The sequence below is a fragment of the Hippoglossus stenolepis genome, chromosome 10, assembly GCF_022539355.2.
Source record: "Hippoglossus stenolepis isolate QCI-W04-F060 chromosome 10, HSTE1.2, whole genome shotgun sequence".
In the NCBI taxonomy this organism is placed as follows: Eukaryota; Metazoa; Chordata; class Actinopteri; order Pleuronectiformes; family Pleuronectidae; genus Hippoglossus; species Hippoglossus stenolepis.
The window spans coordinates 6567740-6589148 of NC_061492.1; the positions used below are offsets into that span (position 1 = coordinate 6567740).

General features: G+C 43.3%; 1 protein-coding gene across 2 annotated transcripts in view; it reads right to left on the bottom strand.

The window, feature by feature from the left end:
* Window positions 1-8687: 8687 nt before the first annotated feature.
* ppp2r3a (protein phosphatase 2, regulatory subunit B'', alpha) overlaps window positions 8688-21409 on the bottom strand; it is a 54958-nt gene continuing 42236 nt past the window's right edge. The window contains exons 1-13 of one of the 2 annotated variants that reach the window (XM_047341732.1): window positions 17976-18283; window positions 17592-17846; window positions 16116-16400; window positions 15783-15886; window positions 15494-15596; window positions 15324-15398; window positions 13641-13884; window positions 13099-13147; window positions 12922-13011; window positions 12620-12795; window positions 12397-12515; window positions 12004-12110; window positions 8688-11502 (exon numbers count right to left, since the gene is read on the bottom strand). In XM_047341732.1, the coding sequence (XP_047197688.1) occupies window positions 11406-11502; window positions 12004-12110; window positions 12397-12515; window positions 12620-12795; window positions 12922-13011; window positions 13099-13147; window positions 13641-13884; window positions 15324-15398; window positions 15494-15596; window positions 15783-15886; window positions 16116-16400; window positions 17592-17846; window positions 17976-18263 (1992 nt within the window). In that variant the 5' untranslated portion in view covers window positions 18264-18283 and the 3' untranslated portion in view covers window positions 8688-11405. Of the gene's footprint in view, window positions 11503-12003; window positions 12111-12396; window positions 12516-12619; window positions 12796-12921; window positions 13012-13098; window positions 13148-13640; window positions 13885-15323; window positions 15399-15493; window positions 15597-15782; window positions 15887-16115; window positions 16401-17591; window positions 17847-17975; window positions 18284-21409 lie in introns of those variants that run through there. The other variant, XM_035168594.2, reaches the window with a different exon arrangement.

A 21409-nucleotide genomic window follows, 5' to 3' on the forward strand; every position in this document is an offset into this window, starting at 1 on the left:
ATGTCAATCAAAAAGCGACGCACATGGAGGTTAGAGCCCGCCCCCTTCTCTCCCCCCCCTTTTTTATTACCGTAATACCCCGTGCGCCCTCCGAAAAGCCAAAACAGAGGGAGAGAGGGAGAGAGAGGGAGAGAGAGAGAGGAGCTGCTCCCTCTCTTCTATGTGCTTTACATGCAACAGCTCACTTTCCCTATTTTTAAAATCCAACAGGTTGTGATTTATTAACGCGATGTGTCAATATTGAATCGCTCTCTGATGGAGGATTAGCCATTAGAATCAAGGGCTGTTCAAATAGAAGCTGAATCCAGGCCAGGCTGGCGGCACATAGAGGATCAGTCATGTCAGAACCCAGCAGCAGTAAATGACCTGCACTGTCCCCCCGAGTGTGTTCCGGTCACTTATCCGCTCTTACAGCAAGAAAACAAACAGTGGATTACTGGAAAAAATGACAACAGGCTTATGTGTATTTGTTTGGCACAGTTCAACAGCGAGGCAATGCAAAGTTTACAGACAGTAAAATACCAAAGGCACCATGACGAATTGTAAAAGCAAATGTCAAAGTGAGAAGCTCCGCAGTTTCCACGGACTCTATCCGTTGCAGCCGACTCGCACTTCTCCGGGAGCTTGTTCCACAAATGTGAAGCATAGAGACTGAACGCTGCTTCTCCATGTTTAGTTTGGCCTCCGGGGACAGAGAGCCTAACCTGCTCCAGACGACCTGAGGTGTCTGGACGGTTCATAACGTAGCAGGAGATCAGAAATATATTTGGGCCCTAAACCATCAACCAGCAGCAGTGTGAAGCCACCAGTGTGAGGATCTGTGAAGTGGAGTGGTGTGATCCACTCTCTTCTGATCGTTCCTCCCCTGTCTCCAGAAACAATTACTCCAGTTTTATCTTTGTTAAACTGTAGAAAATTCTATATATCAGGTTTTGAGGTGAATCAAATCATTGTCACATGCAAAGCCTCCAAAACAACCTGGACAACAGAACAAAGTCCCTCTATTGGCCGCGCTGAAACCTGGCATCCCTCAGCTGACGGGTCCAAAGGTCACACATCCCACACTGGTGCTTAAGATAAAAACAAATTTAAAAACAGCATGACCTTATTTGGGTCAAAAAGTGAGAATCGAGGTCAAAATCAGCAAAACAGGAGTGAATGTATTCCACGTAGTTGTTTGGAAAAGGATCCCAAGGCCTCGTATAAAGTGTTCAGGATAGAAGATAATACAAATATTAGACTGTATCTGGGTTTGTACCTTTACATACATTAAGTCCCCCCCTCTGGCTGCACAGCTGCATGTATGAACAGTGCAGTTTAATCTGTGGAGGAGATTATTTGGGTGTGTTGAGTTATCAATGCCAACAAGTGTCCCCTTGCCAAATTCATAATTTAAATAGTTTCAATACAAACCCACGAAGACAACTTTTGATGAAAGGACCAGGAGTCAAATTACAGATCAGATGCTGTTTGATTTAGAAATAGCATAAAGGTTTTGACACGTAATAACACACTGAATGCATTTTAGACTTTGACTGATGAGTTGAATTTAGCAGAAAACAGTATGAAAGGGAACCATTTACAAAAAGCTTCTTGTTTTTAGAGAACTCCAGAAGTGAGTTTATCAAGTTTAGCTTCCCAGACTGAAGAATTTAAAGAATTTGAAGAATTCTTCAGCTGAAATGACAAAGCAATTTTTTACATCACATTTCAAAACAATGTTTGACAAAGACAGAGAAGACCCCCCCCAAAAAAATCCATTTAAAATCAAACAACACATAAAACAGTTGAGAGTGATGGTGAAAGAAAATAACAAAAGTAACATAAAAGGAACAGATAAAAACCTTTATGTAAAAGTAATTTGGTAAAAGTGAGCCCCTCGCCCGAGCTCCTCAGGTAAACCTGTCCAGACGGTTGGGGCTCCGTCAGCAGAGGCCCTGTCCCCCCCCCCCCTTTGTCTTCAGCCTCGCCTGAGGAATAGTTAGCGGGGCCTCATCTCGGGCTGTGGGCTGGTCAGGACTGATTTAGTAGCTCAGCAGACCAAATCCCATGCAAGTGCAATATTTTAAAATCAATTCTAAAACTCAGAAGACAGCCAAGGACCGAAAGCTAGAACACGATTACATGATTAGGTTCAAAACCTGGTGAGTTTTTCTGGATCGTGGTTTTGTTTGACATCGACATAACTCAAAGCTGCATAAAGAACAAGTGCAAGTGATACGAAAACAAGCTGAGCAGCAGCAGTTTTTCCGTCCGTTATGTACTTGTTCGTCTCAGACTGTAATCAACCTCTTCCCTTGCAAGTACACTCAGCCAAATACACTCATTGCCCCTGAGTTCTAGATTTCTCTCTGCTGGACACCACACACACACACACACACACACACACACACACACACACACACACACACACACACACACACACACACACACACATTCCAGCAACTTCGCTAAGAAAACAGCCACTGGTGTAATTCTAAGCCCTGCAGCAGGACAGTGTGTCAGCGAGGAATTCAATTCAGCTCTGTTGAGTCTAAACACATTTAAATCATCTTTAAGAGGCAGCTGATATAAAATCATGCTGTCACACAACAAATACAACTCAGGTTAAACACAGTGGGCACAGACAGACTGTGGAGCGCCCTAACTGCAGAACTAGTGCATAATACAGCTGAAGCAAACTGGGTTTATTCATATCCAATAACCTCTAAAAGATTATTGTTTAATTGAAATACAGAAACAAACCATTAATATTGATATTATAGCAAATTAGTATTTCATATTTTACATGTTGTGCAGAACATAAGCGCAAATCTTTATGTCCTCACTCATACTAGTCAGGTTCATTTACCCATTTACAATAAAACCTTCTCTAATTCAAACACTTGGGGGAAAAAAATGCACAATCTAAATGTGCAGCCGTCCTGGGAGTTTATGTTTTCAGGGAATGTTCGGGAATGCGTGATGTTGTTTCAGAATTATGGTCAAAATGCAGCTGGCCGTCACCTACATGTAAAAAGCCACAGTGAACGACACAACATTTATAGTTGACAAAACTCATCTCAAGGTCGGCTTCGGTCGCTGCTCTTCAGCTTTGGATCAAATGTAAATATTCGATTGCCACGTCACAGTTTTCTCTTTTTACCACTTCACACCGAATGAACTCAGGCGTGAGACTTCCTGCAGTGGCATCGGATTTGGTTCAGACCCCGGCCCTTTGCTGCGTGTCCTCCCCCCGCTCTCCCTCCACCTTTTACACCGCCATTCTGACTTTTCAACAAAGGCCACAAACATATACAACACATTCTATATGCTCTTCTTTGGTACATAAAGCTGTATATACAGAGAAGCAGGTGGGTTGGGGAAGGGCGGAGAAACAAGTCAGGGGTTAACTGTGCACCAGGGGCTGTATAAGTCAATATCAGTGAGATATTAGCACGGTTTTGCACATTTGGGACTCGTGTGCTTTCAGTGTGTGAATTAAAACAACATTATGAAGCCAAAGTGGAGCAACATTATGTGACATATTCCCCTTTTACAGACGTCCAGTCGCATTCGATCAGATCAGTGGAGGAGGAAAAACTGAAGGGAGCAGATCTTAGAAGGGCGATGCAGCTCTTTCCCCTGTATGTCAGGGTCAGGCCTCCACAGCCGCCAGATGTTCACCACCAACCCAGCTGCTTTCTCTCTCTCTCTCTCCCCCTTCTCTCTCCCTGTCTCTCTCTCTCTCTCTCTCCCTCGCAGATTCTTTCTCTTCTCCGAGGCCCTTTAAAGCAAGTCCTCCCTGTAATCATGCACACTCAGTTCAGCACAGGTCTTTGAAGTAAGTGGAATATGTCCAGCCATGTGATAGTATGCACTGTATATTCTTGCAGCAGAGGAGAAGAGAAGAGAAAGCGGAATAAGTGTGGTTTCCTAGATGTTAATTACGCCCTCGCTCCACTCTGACTTGCTGTGTGTGTGTGTGTGTGTGTGTGTGTTTATGTATAAAGTTTTGTGCATGTTGTGTCTACATAAGCGTGTGTGTGTATATGTTCACTAGAAAGTGGAATGAAACGCTAGACATGCAGGTGACAGATGATAACGGACGTCTGGCGGGAGAGAAAAGGGTGGATGGAATTTGACAGTGTGTGTGTGTGTCTGTGTGTCTGTGTGTGTGTGTGTGAGGTTCTTCCTCCGGTAGATGTGAGGATGGAATTTGGCTCATCATGAGTTCAAAGATCTGTGCACACCAACAAGAGCAGACATGCCTCTCTTTTCTTTGTCTCTGTCTCCGTCTCTCTCTCTCTCTCCCTCCCCGTCTGTTTGTCAACCTCTCTCAACCCCCTTTTCTCTTTTTTCTCTGAATTCTGCAAGGCAGCTGGTTGGACCATCAAACACTTTGCCTATTTCTGTGGTGTGTGTGTGTGTGTGTGTGTGTGTGTGTGTGTGTGTGTGTGTGTGTGTGTGTGTGTGTGTGTGTGTCTGCGTGTTTGTATGTGCATGTCCTCATTTGCATTTCATTAGAATAGATAGGGGCTTATATGTGTGCAGACATGTGTCGTCTGAAAAGAGACATGAAAAGAAGACGGATGTGATGATGTGGTTCTCCAACAAAAGTCTTATTACAATAAGAAAAATACAATTCCAGTTATATACATATACAACATACAGTACATTTGTAAAACATACTGCACTGAATTCAATCCCCCCTATAAAAGTTAAAGGTCCAGTGTGTAAGATTTAGGTGGAAGGGATCTCTGGGAAGATTTTGAATATAAAATAATCCTAGTGATTTGTTTCATCTAAATTAAACGATTTGTTGTTTTCTTTGCCCTAGAATGGGCCCTTTAAACTTCAATACTTTATATTTACATCTGAAGCGGGTCCTCTCTACGGAAGCAGCCATGTTTTTTACAGTGGTTCAAATTAAACAATCTAAACACCTTTTCGAGTTTTTAGGAAAGCTACCACAGGTTCTTTCTCATGTTTGGAAGGGGTATTCAGCTGCAACATGCAACTTCTCCACTAGATGTCACTAAATTCTACACACTGCAACCTTTAAATAAGTTGTACATTTTGAGGAACAAATACTTTTTCCCATGAGCCTGAGTGTTTCAGCGTATACACTTATACTGTAAATGAAAAGTCGTACTATTATGATTTCAATTTTATATTTATGTTATTGGCATGACAGTTCAATTTTAACATCTCGGAAAAATTTGAAATATGCTGTGGTCATCTCATTAGACAATGTCAAATCCTAATATACAGAATTCAGGACGTAGTTGAAAAACTAGGAAGTAGCTGGAAACGCTTTAAATAACTATTTTCCACGGAAAGCTGCTAGCATGCTCAAACCCTTTCTAAAGGTCACAGACTTTGCTGATTTGTATATTTATGCCAACACTGCAACATGTTTTCATTCTGCTTTGTGTCAGAATGTTCTAGCCTGTTAATTCCAAATAAAGCTGTTCTCTTTTGCATGTTTTTGCATTTATAGAGCTGGAACCATATTAAATGTTAACCTCATGTTGCTGCTGGAGTGAAAACGAGAGAACTGCCTGATTCACTGGAAAGTCCTCACCAGATTTTTTGCCAATCCATCTCGTAGACCTTGAGATATTTTATTGAATAAGTCAATCAGTCAAATTGTATTTGAATAAGTGAAGTCTTAAATGTGTTGGCGGTGCTCTGGAGCCAAAGTCACAAATGTTATGGGATTCATTATCCAGTGGACCTTGAACAGCCTAGACGTATTAAATCTCAATCCATATCAAAGATGTGGAGATATTACACCCCAAACACAAAGAGTGAACCTCAGGGCCATCTTAACAGACCTCAAGATATTTTACTGTGGTGGTGGCAGAGCCAAGGTCACCAATGTGATAGGGTTAATTATCTGGGGTCCTTGGACTGATGCATTCAATCCCACAACAATGCATCTAATGCACCAGTTGTTGAGATATTTCACCACAACCACAAAAAAACTGAAGCTCAGGTTGGAAATAAGAGCAGAGTCAGGTTATAAGAGTCAGTATAATTCATCCTCTGGGTGCCATGCATGTCGGCACAACATTTCAAGGCAATTCATCCTGTAATTATTTCAGTCTGGGCCAAAGTGCTGAACTGACCGACCATCTGAGAAACATTGTCGTCCCTGGAGCTGCACCCCGAGCATCGCTGAAGAGTCTGCACGTAGCGACTTTACATATCAGCTACTGGTATTTGATGTTTTATTTGGCATTGATCTGGTATCTCTGGTATGTCTGGAACAAGCAGGACACCTGATTCAAAACCCCTCTGTGCTCGAGCTCATCTCTTCGTCTCTCTTTGATAAGATGAATTGCTTCCAGTTGCTTCCTCGCTCGCGCTGTCCGGACTTTTCCAGGCAGCTTTATCCGAAGCACATGTTTCTGGAATCACTAGTTTGTCTGGGACGAGGAAGATGCTCCTTATAATTTAAGTCCCTCAGGTTCCCGAGCAGATCTTCCCTTTCGCTGTTTCTCTCTCTTTGACAAGATGAATCTGTTTCCAGTTGTTTCCCTGCTACGTTTTTGGGGGGGGAGGGGGTTTAAAGTCCGCAGCTTTATCTAAAACTCTGCGTTCAGGACAGATCTGTGTTTTCTAACACAAATCGTGTCATGTGTTCCCAACTGGAGAACGCCTTCCAGTCATGACATCACATCCTGTGACATCACGGTTGCCGGGTCACACCACCACCACTGCCATCACCATAGGGTGGTGGGTGTTGGCAATCATGGCAGTGGAATGTCGGTGACTCAAGGAGGTGGGGAGGTGGGAGGGCGATCTGGTTGGCTGATGACTTTGTCCCTGACATTTGAGGAAAACAAGCAGAGTGCCATTTCAAACAATGACCAGTCAACTCTGACCTTCCAGTGGAGGCAAATTGCTCAAGTACAAATCACAACATGGTGGATTGCCAACTGTTACACCACTCTCAGGACAATCATTGCATTCAGAGCAGTAAACAGCAACAAAACCTTGGCTACGATCATGTTTGGTTTGCTTTAAGTTTCTAACTGCGACACAAACACATCAATGTGATGTGGGAAGATGAGTGAGAAGCTCTGGTAGAAGTGTGAGAACCAGAACATGCGATGGCTTCATCCCAAAACACAGCTGAGGTAAACTATGGTATCTGAAATTTACCAGCCCATAATTCAAATATTCAAAAACTAAGACAATTTATTTGTCTTAGTTTTTTAAGAAAAGGTTTGAAACAAATGGTTTCGAGTATATTGGTGATTTAAAAATCCGACTGTGCGATGTCTTTGGAAGCTGTGTGGTGAGGACAGAGACTGTAAATAAAGATCGACAACATCATCTCCACTTCCTCCCATTATCCAGAAATGAAGCCGAAACATCTCGAATATGAACGCTGCCCTCTTGAGCCTGTTGTGCGCGTGTCAGTCTCAGCTGTCAATCGTGGCATCACTACATTTTAATAGCATCAGAGAACTTATTAAAACCAAACTTCAGATTAGGATTAGGCTCGGTTACTTTTCTCTCGGGCTTGGATCGGTTTGGACAGGAAATTGCGTCCCGAGCCGCACTCTAATAAGAACTGCCTAAAATGACAGAAATAATGTTTAAGAAAAATGGATTTGACTTGTATTTTGACTTTTTAGATTGGTTGATGTCCCATCCGCTAACTGCAGCCAGCCACTGGGGGGCGATCAAGATGATTTGCTGTCATGTCGTCCATCTCATCTATGGCTGAGGACAGTGAGGAATAAAAAGAGAGAGAGGATGAAGATAAATGGTACAATTGAAAAGGTTAGTTATGCCAGATGGTACAACTTGGCTCTGGCTGGGCTCAGACCACTGGGGGTCACTGGTAGAAAGCAGCCTGGCAGTGTATCCAGTGGCGTATCCAATGGTAACTACTGCAAGCCTGGAATGGTTGTACAGAGACCCAGGCTACACAGTCATATAATAGCACAAATTAGCACATTATCTGACTGGTGTTGCAACCAGCACCAAGATGTTCCCCAGCTGGGACAACAGAAGGGCTCCACATGAAAAGTTACACAACTGAATTGTTACAACATGATAATGCAATAAGACAAATGACATCACTGAAACCAGGTCAGCTCCCGTCACTGATTGATTCTCTGTCATCATCATCGGTTGTGGTCGTCTTGGGAATCTCCTGAATATGTTTTCTGTTCAGAGAACAATAAACAATGTGTCGCACTCACCAGGGACTTCCTGTGTTGGGCCATGTTCGTCATGACAACAGTGACGCCAGTCAGTGATTCAGTACAGAGCCGCTTACATCATGTATGCCAGTCGCAGTCCAAGCCATGTGGGTCTGAGAGCCCTCAATGAACTGAACTCAATTCATTTCCTGCCTTCCAAGGGAAAACAAGCTCAGCTGCTTAACAAACCACAGCAGATACAATATAATTGAAGTCTGAGGTTGTGCTTAATGCTGCTCAGAAAAACAGACACGAAATGTTTTTATTAGGTGTAGAAGCTGCCAGGTGAAAAGATCAGAGCCTCAGACACTCAGCTGAGTCAAAGACAATAAAGTACACACTACTGAACACTAGTGCAGACAAACACACTTACAGGACATGGTGTGTGTACACAGGAGGAGGATTAATGACGTACATACACTGTGTGTGTGTGTGTGTGTGACAGCTGGATAGAAGCAATAAACAATCTGCCAGGACACTTAATATTCATGAAACATCTTTATTTAAACTTTTGAACTTCAGACAAAAGCAACGAATAACATGGACAGGACAAATAAAAGAAAGGAAGGAAGAAAGAAAGAAAGAAAGGAAGGAAGAAAGAAAGAAAGAAGGTGAGAAAGAAAGAAAGACAAAGTGATGAAGAGAAAGAAAACCATGCCAATACAGTAACCGTCAGGATTCGCGTCACATCTCTCTGCACAGAGGAAGTACATCAAAATAAAAGTATCTTCTCTACCTCTCGCAGTAGAGATATAATTTCAAAGTAAAAGTCCCACATGGCTTCTCTCCTCCCCGATGCTGCACATGTGAGCATCAGGACACTTTGCATAGAGCCAGAAAGACGTCCCCATCACCTGTAACACTGTCCGGGTGAAGACGTCTCCATGAGAGTGTGCGAGTGTGTGTCTGTGACCACAGAAGTAAAACATCAGTCTCAGAGGTTTTTGATTGTCAGGTGGTCGGAGCTTCAGAGGACCCCCTTCTACTGAAATCCACTGTGGATCCAACACACAAACATACACACGTCTAACATAATTTACCCCCCCGCCCCACGAGCCACACAGTGGCACAGCAATACAAACCATCAAAATACAAAAGAAAATAACAGCCATTATATGTATAATGGGTCATTATTACTGTTAATGATAATAATAATATAGTTTAATACACAGTCAGGCCCATTTACAATGGCTGTGGAGCAGAGGAGGGAAACTCGAGGTCGTCACAGCATCGTGAGCTCTCTTTCTCCCTTTCATTCGCAACTATTGCATGGTGTGTGTACGAGTGTGTACATTACATACACACATACAACACAGGGACATCATCACCATGGCAACCACTAGGACATATAAACAGTCCCGAACTGAGAGCGACAGATCACACGTCCCTAAAACACGACTCCTCAATTAGTGATGTATAAGCCAACACGCGCTCCGAGCTATTGCAGTGAGGGCAGTGTACACACACATGCACCTGTGAGTGCAGCACAGTAAATAACAAGAGGTAAAGGTTCCATCAAATTAAGGGATTTAATTTGCTCATTTTAAAATGAATCTATCGCCGAGGATTTCTGCCTCCCTCTCGGTACAACGGTGAGCGAGTGGGATTCCACGTGGTCCTGGAAGCATGAAAAAGACTAAATTACATTTCAGAAATTCGACAGCATCACGCCCTGTCAGACGCGGTGTCCCGTTACCCTCCACAGACCTCAGTGCCAGGACGGGTTCCTCGATAGAAAGCAGCTCCTAATGGAAACTGTTCACAGTGTGTTCTGTGGTTTGTTTCTAGAATAACAGGGGCACAGGTTCAGAGAGGCCGCCGTTACACGTTGAACAGTTTTTTTCTATGTTGCAGGTCACACAACAAAAAAACCATTTAATTCACCATCACTGTAATGAGATGGACTGAGGGACTGATATCGGATAGAGTTGTATTTCTTTTTATCATTTGGACGTACTGATCCTTTAAGAGGCCTCCTCAGTGGTGTGTGTGTGTTACAGGGAGAAAACACCGAACTGTAAATAACATCGACTTCCAGGCAGAATTTTTTTTTTGCATTTTTGGCATAAACTACAGAAACGAATGAAAATAATTACCAGGTAAAATACACTTTACCACAATACCATGTGCTGGACAAATGCACGAGATGGACAGGACCAGCTCACAGTTCTTATTATGTGCATATATATATAATTACAAATGTAACAGGTGGAAATGTGTGGGCAACTCTACCAGAGAGTTTGACTATGGCTGTCGAGACGCATCACCCTCTCGTCTCTCCCTCGGCCCTGCTGAAGCGCAGCGGCCGGGAACACGACAGTCCGCGTAGCCGGAGACATTTTTTTCCAGGGTTTAGAGACGACTTCAAAGCGAGTCCAGAGGTGGGGTGCTGATAATGCCCCTCTAAGAATAGAGCAGCTCAGGCTGTGCAGTGAACTGAACTCCCTCTTGGCAAGGTTGAGCCAGTCATTACGCGCCGTGCACGACGAGCAGTTGGACGTGCAGTAGCGCGGGCCGGCCACAGAGAGGTGCTGCTATGACCAGCCGGACGGTTTTACGTGAGTCCTCCCTGAAGGGAACAGAGGTTTTTAACGACTTCCTCTACGAGAAAACACAGTGACGGGCGAGATGCTCGGGCAGCCGGTCTCTGATGGCAGTGTCTGTCTGTGTGTGTGTGTCTGTGTGTGGTCGAACTGAGCAGCTGACTGTTGTGTCTGTGGGGTTTTTGGAAGGCGATGCATATCACTCTCCTTATCTGCAGTGTTTCCATGTGTCCTTCTTCTCCAACTCCCACAGTGTCTGTCCGCCCTCAGCAGAGCAACGACTGAGATCGCAGGTGATTATCGTCTGGCAGGATTCACAATTACATTATTTTACAGTGAAGGTTTCCTTCAAGCTTATTTCTCCCACCATCGCTGGTTTTGTTCTCTCGGAGGCAGTGACATTGTTTCCTGCATGAATACATGTGCATTTGTGGGTTTTTTTGCACCAGACAAAGAACAGTACTGGTTTACGGTCACACACACAGCAAAACTGACGAGTCCATGCTGAGGAACACTCCAGAGTCATCGTTCGACAGATGCCAGAATCATTGTCTCTCCGTCTTTACATCCATTTGCTTCTTTCGGTCCATCTGAGGGGAACGTCTTCCCATCTGGTTTCCAGGATGAACGGCCCAGGAATTCCAGGAACAAAGTTTTTTTATGCCGTCAGATCTGATATCACCAGTTTTTCCATTTTATTCCCAATCTCTCCGGGGACCTGAAGCTCCTCAGAATCATAGTCGTCGTCAAAAGACCTGGAACAAACACACACAGTTAGGCTGTTGGCTGTTGTTGGCTTTAATCATTGATGCACTTCTCCATTCATGTTGGACACTATCTTTTCTCTTGAATGTGTTGATGTGCTCTATTATGCTGCTTTTTCTATTTTCATGTGCAATATTACCACTTGTGTGCAATAATAACTATAATCATATTACCTCAATATTATGTGCAGTATCCCATATTACGTACTCATTTCTACTTACTGCCACTTTGTTTTAGTATTAGTTTCTCTTTTATTTAATTTACAATAACTTTAGACTTTTATTTTTAGACTTAATTCATTATTGTTTTATTTACTGAATTCTTTTTTGTACAGTTACTGTAAACTTGGAGCAAGCTGGCACAAGAATTTCCCTCAGGATTAATAAAGCCTTTACTTATCTTAGGATGTTGCACCTTGTATAGTTTGTTAGCTAAAATAATCGAATAAATCAATTATAATTTGATTTGAAAATAACCCTCAGCTCATTTACCCCTCGTGTAGCTGTTCGTTTGCAGTCTCTTCTGCCACCAGTATTTCGTACTCCTCCGAGGCGTATTTATCCCAGTCAGACGGCTCCGGACCTTCACTGTCAATGTCCTGCAACACAACATCCACAACACAAACATGAGGCAATGAAAACAAATACTCACAAAAGTATGAGAAGTTGCTATTTCTTTATTTGGAATAAGGAACAAATCTATGAAAAAGGCCTCATTGCTGGAAGTGAGGATGAGGAGATGCTCATAATTCTGGGAACCAAATGACAGACCATGATTCATTTATTCATAAATTGTTTTTCAACTTTTTCAACTATTTTGCAAGACTTCTGCTTCCAAATAATAATGTTGCTGAACATTAACACACACTGCCTGCAGACTCACACCTTTTGCACAGCAAACGGGTCCCTCTGTTCATGGTCCAGGTATTTCTCCAGGTTGAAGAAGGTGTCAAAGAATATGTAGGCCATCCGGCAGCGCTTCAGATCGCTCAGAGTTATCTTACCTGGAGAAAACAGCACGTGGTTGTGTTATGTTCAGATGGGAGGATAGAAAAGACAAACAAGCAATAAAAGATATCATGATTATAAAAGGGATAGAATGAACTACCTGAGCTCTCAGGTTTGACCAGGTCAAGCATCTGGCAGAGGAGATCCTGGAAGGGCAGAGGTTCGATGCCCATTCTTTCCATCCTCTCGCACTGCTCCTCGTAGAAATACTCCAACTCAAACATGGAGAGGACGCCGTCGCCATCTGCGTCCATGCACCGGAACCAGTACTCAATACTAAAGAGAGATATGACGTAAGGTTACACACAAGTAAGACGTAAAATATTCATCACACACACACACACACACACACAGTGACCAAAAATTAATCTGCTCCGTCACACAGAACGGAGCGACTCATACCTGGTGGGATTCTTCTTGTCTTCCTCAGATATGAGGAACCAGACAAACTCGGCGTAGCTCATCCTTCCTTCTCTCTGCACCGCGTTACCCCTGAAAACAAGGGAGAGCCATTCACATTCAGTGCTGCCATTACGGTGAAGTAATCAGCTCGTCTGTGTTTTGTCTGCTTCCACGTACCGAGTGACGGCGCCTGAGAACAATCTCTCAATGATTCTGCTCGAGGATGCTGTCAGAAGAGAGAACCAGGAAAAATACGTAGATGTGATTTTTGTTCAAATACACAGAGACAAGTACAAGTACAACAAGTACAGGACAGTCACTTGTGTGAGTGGTCATATAATGCAGTTAGCGGTTTAATGCTGTTTCACATCAGAAAGCATGAAAATGCTGCGTCCAGGACAAACAGCTGCTGTTTGTTGCACCAGTGCTTGTTGAGGCCAGACAAATGGAAAATAAGCAAAAGGTTTGTCTGCTTCAAATTCTGGATCTTTACTGGAAGTCCAGCCAATATTAAATCAGCAAATAAAAAAAAAGGTTTATACACATCTTGTCATTCACCATGAATTGTATGTTTTTGATTTTGGAATCAAATGTTCTTTTTCCCCCCTCAGGGCCTGATTTCTTTCTTAACAGTGTTTTCGCAGAAAAGCCCCCAATGCATCTGGTATAGATGAATTTCAGTTGAGGAAAGATAAATCCTGGGCTCAAGCTGTTCTTACCGTGGTCGTTGTATCTCGACAGGTCTTTGGGGTCGATGTAGAGGTCGTGGTCGACGTCCAGCTCCCAGAACTTGCAGTAGATGACGTAGAAGTGCTCGTAGGAGAAGTAGTCGGTGATCTGGTTGATGTCGTCCTCCTCCTCCAGCAGGGCCAGGGTCTGCAGGAAGTTGCTCCGGCGCAGCTCGATCATGTTGATCCGACCCGTCCACGAACGGTTCACCACGTAGAATATCCGCTGGATCACCTGCGCGAGTGAATTTTACAGGAGGGAACCAAATTAATTTCAAATAAAAAATGCCTGAAAGATCCTGATACATAAAATCGAAGTTATCAGGTATTTGGGTTGTGAATTGGTTGATGTGATGATGTCAGATGATTGGTTTAGTTCAGATGGTTTTAACCAGTTTAAAAAGGGAGCTGGATTCTCTTAAACTGAAGCTGGACATTCCAACAACGATCCACTACTGATACATTTGTCCTCATTCATAATCTTAGTGAAACATGTCTTTAAGTAGAAACAAGAGGGTGTGCACTCCCTGTCCCTGACATACGACACTTTAGCTCAGCACAGAGCAGATTAGCGCCTATTTCCTGGTACTAAGACCTCCCTGGGCTACTAATGTCTCCTAGAGTAGTGGGTCAACAGGCCCAGGCTGAAGGAAGTGTCTTAATATGGACATGCAAGAGGCCGAGGCCCCTGCTGCAGCTGCAGCGGGCTGTAGGGGGCATCAGTGTTTCCGTGATGTCACTTCACACTGACGCACCAGAGCACGGCCTCCTCTACTCCTCTACCCCTCTGCTCCTCTAGTCCTCTACTCCTCTAGTCCTCTGCTCCTCTAGTCCTCTGCTCCTCTAGTCCTCTACTCCTCTACACCTCTACTCCTCTGCTCCTCTAGTCCTCTGCTCCTCTAGTCCTCTGCTCCTCTGCTCCTCTGCTCCTCTACACCTCAACCTACTGTCCTCGTCCACACATATTCACACACACAGGAGGTTATTGATTTTTAATACTAATCTGATTGTGATGGTTTTGACTTTCGGTGCTTGTGGAATTATTTAGATTTTGTAAAAGTAACAATATCACAATGTACAAATTTGCCATAACTAGTAAATGTCATTACATTTTAAGCAAAAGTACAAATGTACTTGTATCAAAAGTAAAGCTCATTATTATTGATCCTTTTCAGAGTGTTATCATATTTCATTAGTGGACAATCAACATTGTCCAGGTAAGGTGGATTTATTTGAACTATTTTATACATGTTGGACAGTTTAATCTTCATTATTATATTTATGAACCCATCAACTGAATGAAACATCTGTAAAATCTGTAATTTGTAAAGCAACTAGTAACCAAAGCTGTTAAATATACATAGAAAAGTAAAAGATACAATGCACACAAAGTATAAGTAAAGAGGCAGGAAATGGAAATATAATATAAGTAAAAGTACATCAAGACTGTCTTTGAATACTGCCTCAGTGTCACATTTTAATATTAAACTATTAATAATAATATTCTAATATTATTAATAGTTGATATATTACTAACCTCATTTGATAATCAATTATATAATTTGTATTTTTTCGACCTAATGTCGCATCAAATCCTAATGAATGGTAGTGATCTTATACTGAAATATAATATTATGATAAAACATTTAAAGCTAATATCATCATGCCAGTTACCGTTGTGATGTAGCGGGAATGGAATTCAGGTGCATCCTTCAGAAAGGTGAGTCCAGGGTGAGTATCCACGATGTCCTAATCACACAAACACAAACAGGAAGGAGCAGAAAAATCCCAATTCAGGCAAGTCCGAGAGAAAACTACAGAATCAACGTTGATTCGACGTTTACCTGCATCAGAGGAATGAAATCCTCCTGCTCCAGGTAGTTACAGCCAGGTTTGGCCAGCAGGTAAATAAACCTGGATGAATCATCGTGGCAACTGTGCAACAACCTGCAGGGGAGGAGAGGAAGAGGAGAGGAAGAGGAGAGGAAGAGGAAGAGGAAGAGGAGAGGAAGAGGAAGAGGAAGAGGAGAGGAGACGAGTGGGGAAAGAAAAGAAGATAAAGGAGACAATTATATAACCTGATGACAGACAAAACAATAATGAATGAAAAGTCAGATGAAGACGATGTCTTACTTCCTCCAGGTTGCAATGAAGGAGTGGACCGAGACGAAGCCCGTCCTCTCGCCACCGGCACCGTAGAACATGGCCGACTTCCAGTAGAGAGGACACCCACAAGCCTGAACACAGACACACAAGTAACACAACCATTATTTTACCCTGAAGAACAATTGTGTGCTGCACTTCAGGAGTGTGTGTTTCACAGAATAAAAGCTGTGATGCATCACTCAGGATCTGTAAATTCCTGGTGTTTAGCAGATGACACTGATGTTAACAAGTAAAGGTTGAGGCTGGTAATGTCAGTAGATGATATTAAAACATTATAACATCTGCTGTTTAACTACCGACCTTTGCAATCTTGCCCATTTCATAAATGTCCGCCTTCTCCTCCTCGAACTCCGTGAAGGCCGCCTCGATGGCAGCGATGGCCGAGTCGTGGTTGGCAGCCGGGCCCAGGGCAGGGAGCCCACGGGGGTAGTAGAACCTGGGAATGTTGATGGCGGGGGGAGGAGGGGTGACGATCACCGGAGCCGGAGGAGGGCTGGGCGAGCGCGGCGTCGGGGTCGGTGTGGCCGGGGCTGGGGCGGGGGCCGGCGGTGGCGTGCCTGGTTTCTTCTCTTGTTTGGACTGGACCTGAAAAGAGAGGAGGGAGGTCAGGTGTGGGGGTGGAGGGGCAGAGCCGGGGCTGATTACCTGATCACACCCCATATTTACTTTTTACTTTTTCCTTTAAACTGTTAAATAAGAATATATTAAGGTGATTTTTCTTTCATTTGTGAAATGAATCTTAAGAGAAAGATAGAAACTATTCCTGCACTTTTAACGACAGACACGTGACACCACAATCTAGGAATCCTGGACTGCACTTATCTCGCGGTTTGATTTAACAACACTTGCACCAATTTTACATGAATTCTTAAAGTGCAGGAAACTGGAAGTCAATAATTTTCTCACTTTAAGAGCCGACTTTCCCCAGAGGAGTAGACAACAAGACTCGACTTCTCTTTATGAGGATAACACACCGATGTGAGGAATGTGCTGTAAACTCGGGAGCGAGTCGTAAACACACAAACGAAGAGATAGAGCTGTAGCTACAGTCTGTCAGACAAAGTACTGCAGCACGAACAACACACACACACAGGTACAGTCATATTTATTATGACTTGATCAAGTGTATTCAAACAGATTCTTTGCACGCATCATTAATAATAGTTTATTAAAATACGTCCTTAAATGTTTAATATCTGCAAACTGGATGATTTTGTTATAGCCACACTTTATCTACTGTTCTTCTATTATCTGATTCTAATGATCTATTTATTTAACCCTAATTCATACTTATTTCATCTTCCACCTCCACCTGCAACAAGGTGACATATAACATCCAAAGTCATCTTTCAACAAGAACAGACATGAGCACGTAAGTAAAAATACTTTAATAAAAAGCAGTCACTCTCTGTTGCGGTGTGTGTGTGTGTGTGTGTGTTCCGCACAGTGTGTATATTGAGCAGGACAGCTGTGGTGGTCCTCCCCCTGTCACTCTCCTTCACAGCGTTCATTCTATCACTCTATTCCTGCACCTGCTGCCCTATTAATACACTGCTGGTATCTGCCTCAGAGGAGTCTGTCGGCCCTGGCACATCACTGTGTGTGTGTGTGTGTGTGTGTGTGTGTGTGTGTGTGTGTGTGTGTGTGTGTGTGTGCGTGAGAGATGCATCTACTGTGTGTGTGTATTTCATGTAGGAACGTGTGAATGAGATTTGTTAGTTTGGGTCTTTTCGGTCTCGCTCCCCTCGTCCTTCCGGCCTGTTTGCACCGACTGACCTGTTGCTGCTGGAAGGACTTGATTCTTTTCTTGAATCGCGAGGGGAGGACAAAGTCACACCCCCTGGCCAGAAAGGCCAGCTCCCCCCTCAGGTCAGGGTCCAGGCGTAACGACGTCTCCTTGATCATCATGGTGGGGGCCGAGACTTGTAACCCCCCACCAGACAGGGCCACCGGTGCGGCTGTTGACGCCGAGGTTACAGGTGGACCAGCTCGCCCAGCAACCACACAACCAGTGAGAGGAAATCGAGTGAGCTGAAGCAAATAAGTCCAACAGCTCAGCAACTAAAATACAGCCAATCACCTCAGGACAGTGAAGGAGTATCCAGCACGTGGGGGTCACTCAAAACGTCCTTTGGCAATCACACACACACAAAATCTCACATCCAGATCCCACTTGAATGCACCGGCTCCCAAATCAGGGTCCTGTACAGCAGTAATCCAGCGGAGTATCTGTGCAAAGAGATGTTCCTCGAGACCCCCGTGCAACCGTGAGGGCCGGACGACAGCACCATGGTACCGGGCGCTGTTCTGTGGCGAATCGCAGCTTCTATATGAGGCAGAGACCCTCCGGCGTTCCCCCTGACAGCTCTGGATGTATGTATTTTGGTGTCGTCTCACTGGTGCCTGCCGCTCCAAGCTGCGCTCTGACAAACTGCACATGAGAAACATGAGCCACGCCGGGGTCTGGCAACACACACGCAGCGAACCGGCTGTCCTGGGGGTGAGGGGGTTTGGGGGGGTGGTGAGGTGGGGACGGGATTCGGCCATGTTGCATATCTGTGTGCAGCGTTTTGCAGGGACCCGAGTCCTCGCCGGGGTCCCTGCCTTTGACGAAAGAGGGAAGTTACAACTCTGATTGAAATCATTTGCTTCGGTGCGAGTGGAGTAAGCTGACATTTTATCGTAGAGGTAATTCAGGATGGAGTGATACATCAGCCAGTAAAGCACCTGTTGTTGCATCTGTTGACATACAGTCATTTAACTGGACCTGCAGCTCACTGATGGAAAGCAACAGTCCCTCTGAACATTAAAATTAGTTTATAGACTCCCATATCAATTATATTTTAATAGTTTATAAAATGTCGATAAATTATTCAAAGATCATCACAACCACCAGTGCGGCAAGTGATTCTTTTCATGCCAAGTAACCTAACAAACAATTTCTTAATTAACTGAGTCATTAAAAGCTACAAAATCCCCACCACAAGGTCTTGTAGCTCGAAGTGAAATCTATAAACTGTTTATTTATATTAATTATTTATTAGGATTAGGAAAAGTAACAAATCTTCACATTTGAGAAGTTCAAACTAGGTTTAGGAGACTCTCATTAATCAATTTTCAAATTAGTAGCATTATATTTTTCTGTCGATTGCGATTTACGCAAAGATACTCAATTTATAATGTAAACAAATGGAAGCAGTAAATCCTCCGATTCAAGAAGCTGGAGACCCAGGAGCAAACAATCTGATAATTAAATTTCATTATCAGATTTGAATTGAATCATTGGCACTAACATCAGAACCTAAAATACCATGATTAGAATTTATGTTTATGTCTTTATGCTTGTAATGAATTGGTGCAAATACAATACAACATCCTCCATCTGCCAGGAAGTCAAGAGTCGGCCCTCAATCCCAGTTCTGCCAAATCAGGCCAGTTCCCCGTCGGTGCCAAAAAACAACCGGCCTGAGAAAGAGGATCTCTCAAGACAGACAGGAGCGGCCTATTTTAATCCTGTACAGCTAAAAATCCAACTACCCCATTTCACTGTTTACACATTCTGAACTGTAAATACCGACGCTCGCTGCTGTCAAAGAACAGGAAACTGTGGATTTCTCAGAATCTGCTGGTGCATCCGCTGCGGTCGTGCACAGACGGAGAGTGCAGTGCCATCTACTGGTAATTTAACTCCTAAAACAGAGGGATATGTGTCAGTAGAAACACATCAGTGCTCCTGGATGAAAACTGAGGAAAATATTTTTCCAGACGCCAGAGAGATCTTAAGGGGCCATAAAAACTGATTCACACATTCTTCCACAACACAAACACAACAAATGCTGAAAATGTTTTTTATTGTTTTATTGCAATTTGAAAGGGATGCTTAAACCCCTGCTTTGTTATCCTCTGGAGACCTTGTTCGTGTTGTTCCTTGTGATATAAACGTATATGGATGTGTGTGCATGTGTGTGTGAGTGTGTGTGTGTGAGCCACTTTCCAGAAAAATAAGTGAGTCACCTTGTGCTTTAGGGTTACTCCTCTCAGCTCCCTGAATTCTTTGGAACAACTGGAATCTGTACTGAAGCCAAGGTCACGTACCGATCCCCCCACACACACACACACACACACATTGTCTGCCTTCTGGTCACTTCTTACCTCCCTGCCGCAGAGGGAAACTTTATACAAACAGTATCTCATGTCGATCAACAAATGAACATAATCTTGGGAGCGCACAACTGCCCTCACACCAGCCGCTCATGTCATGTTCTTTCCTCCCACCCCCCTGCTCTCTTTCTTTCTCTCTCTCCGCTGCTCTCGGTCTGATTTACTCCCCCTCTCTCTCTGCATGACCTCATCGACTGCACCGATGCACTTGTGATATCATAGAACTCTGGATAAAGAGATATATATACGCGTGTGCATGGAAGCGTTGGTGTGTGTGTGAGAGCCAGAGCAGATGCCACTGGGCAGCTGTGTGCTCTTTTCCTGCCTGACTGACAGGCATGTGTAAAACCCTGCCCTCTCGGACTGCCTCCACTCGGTCCTAAAACCTGCCACGTCTTCCTGACTCTGCTTTCCAAACACCTTAATGAAAAACTGGTTCATTTACCAAGTTGTGTAAAGATGGAGACAACTGGAGACAGCTCCTTCAGAGATTTTCAGGTGTTTAACGATAGCATGTGGGATCGGTAGCTCAGGAAAACAAGTGGGACAGACTGTTCCCACTGGGAGATACACATAAGGTAAACACTGATGTGTTGGTCAGTTCCCAGGACACACACGTGCATATCAACCACTGTTTGGGCTTTTTTTTTGTGGCCCAAATCGTTTCTTTATCTGTTTTTGTTTGGTGAAGCAAGATAAAGACGAATAATGTGCGATATTGGTGCAAGACACAACATAGAGACAGATAACTATAAACTACAGTAAGATAGAACAACTGACGGCCTTTTCTTTTTGCAGCCGATTGATATTTAACCCTCTGATGTCTAAGGGCAGTTTTACAAAAGAAAAAAAGAAAAAGAATTCGGAGATTTCGAGAATAACATCATAATAATATGAAAATAAAGTCAGAATATTCCAAGAATTAATTTGGAAGTCATAATGTCAGGATACAAATAATATTATGAGAATAAATAAGAATTTAATGAATAAGCGACAAGCAGAAATACTGCTCGCTTAAGTTCCCCTCCTTCTGGATCCGAAATCCTGATTTCAAATTTCAAAGTTTCTCGAGTAACTATATGAAACCCCATTTAATGTCAGTGATAAAATTGTCTTTCTAAATCTTTTCAAAGTCCTGCTGATGACAAGATATTAAGTATTTGTGAAACTTTTATTGAAGTATATCTTTACAAGATGCTCCACATTTCTCATTTTGATGAAGGGAACATACTGATCTGCTGATATTCCTCCTCTTAAATGACAAGTGGCCTAAAATTTACTTTATTCTTGTAACATTGTGACATGAATCTCATCTTTCTGTGCAGTTAGGCTCAGATTTGATACGGTGTTGTATAAAGACATAATTTTGTAGTAAAGTTAAATTAAAATGCAAAAATGAGCACAAACTAACACTCAACCAAAACAATGACGAA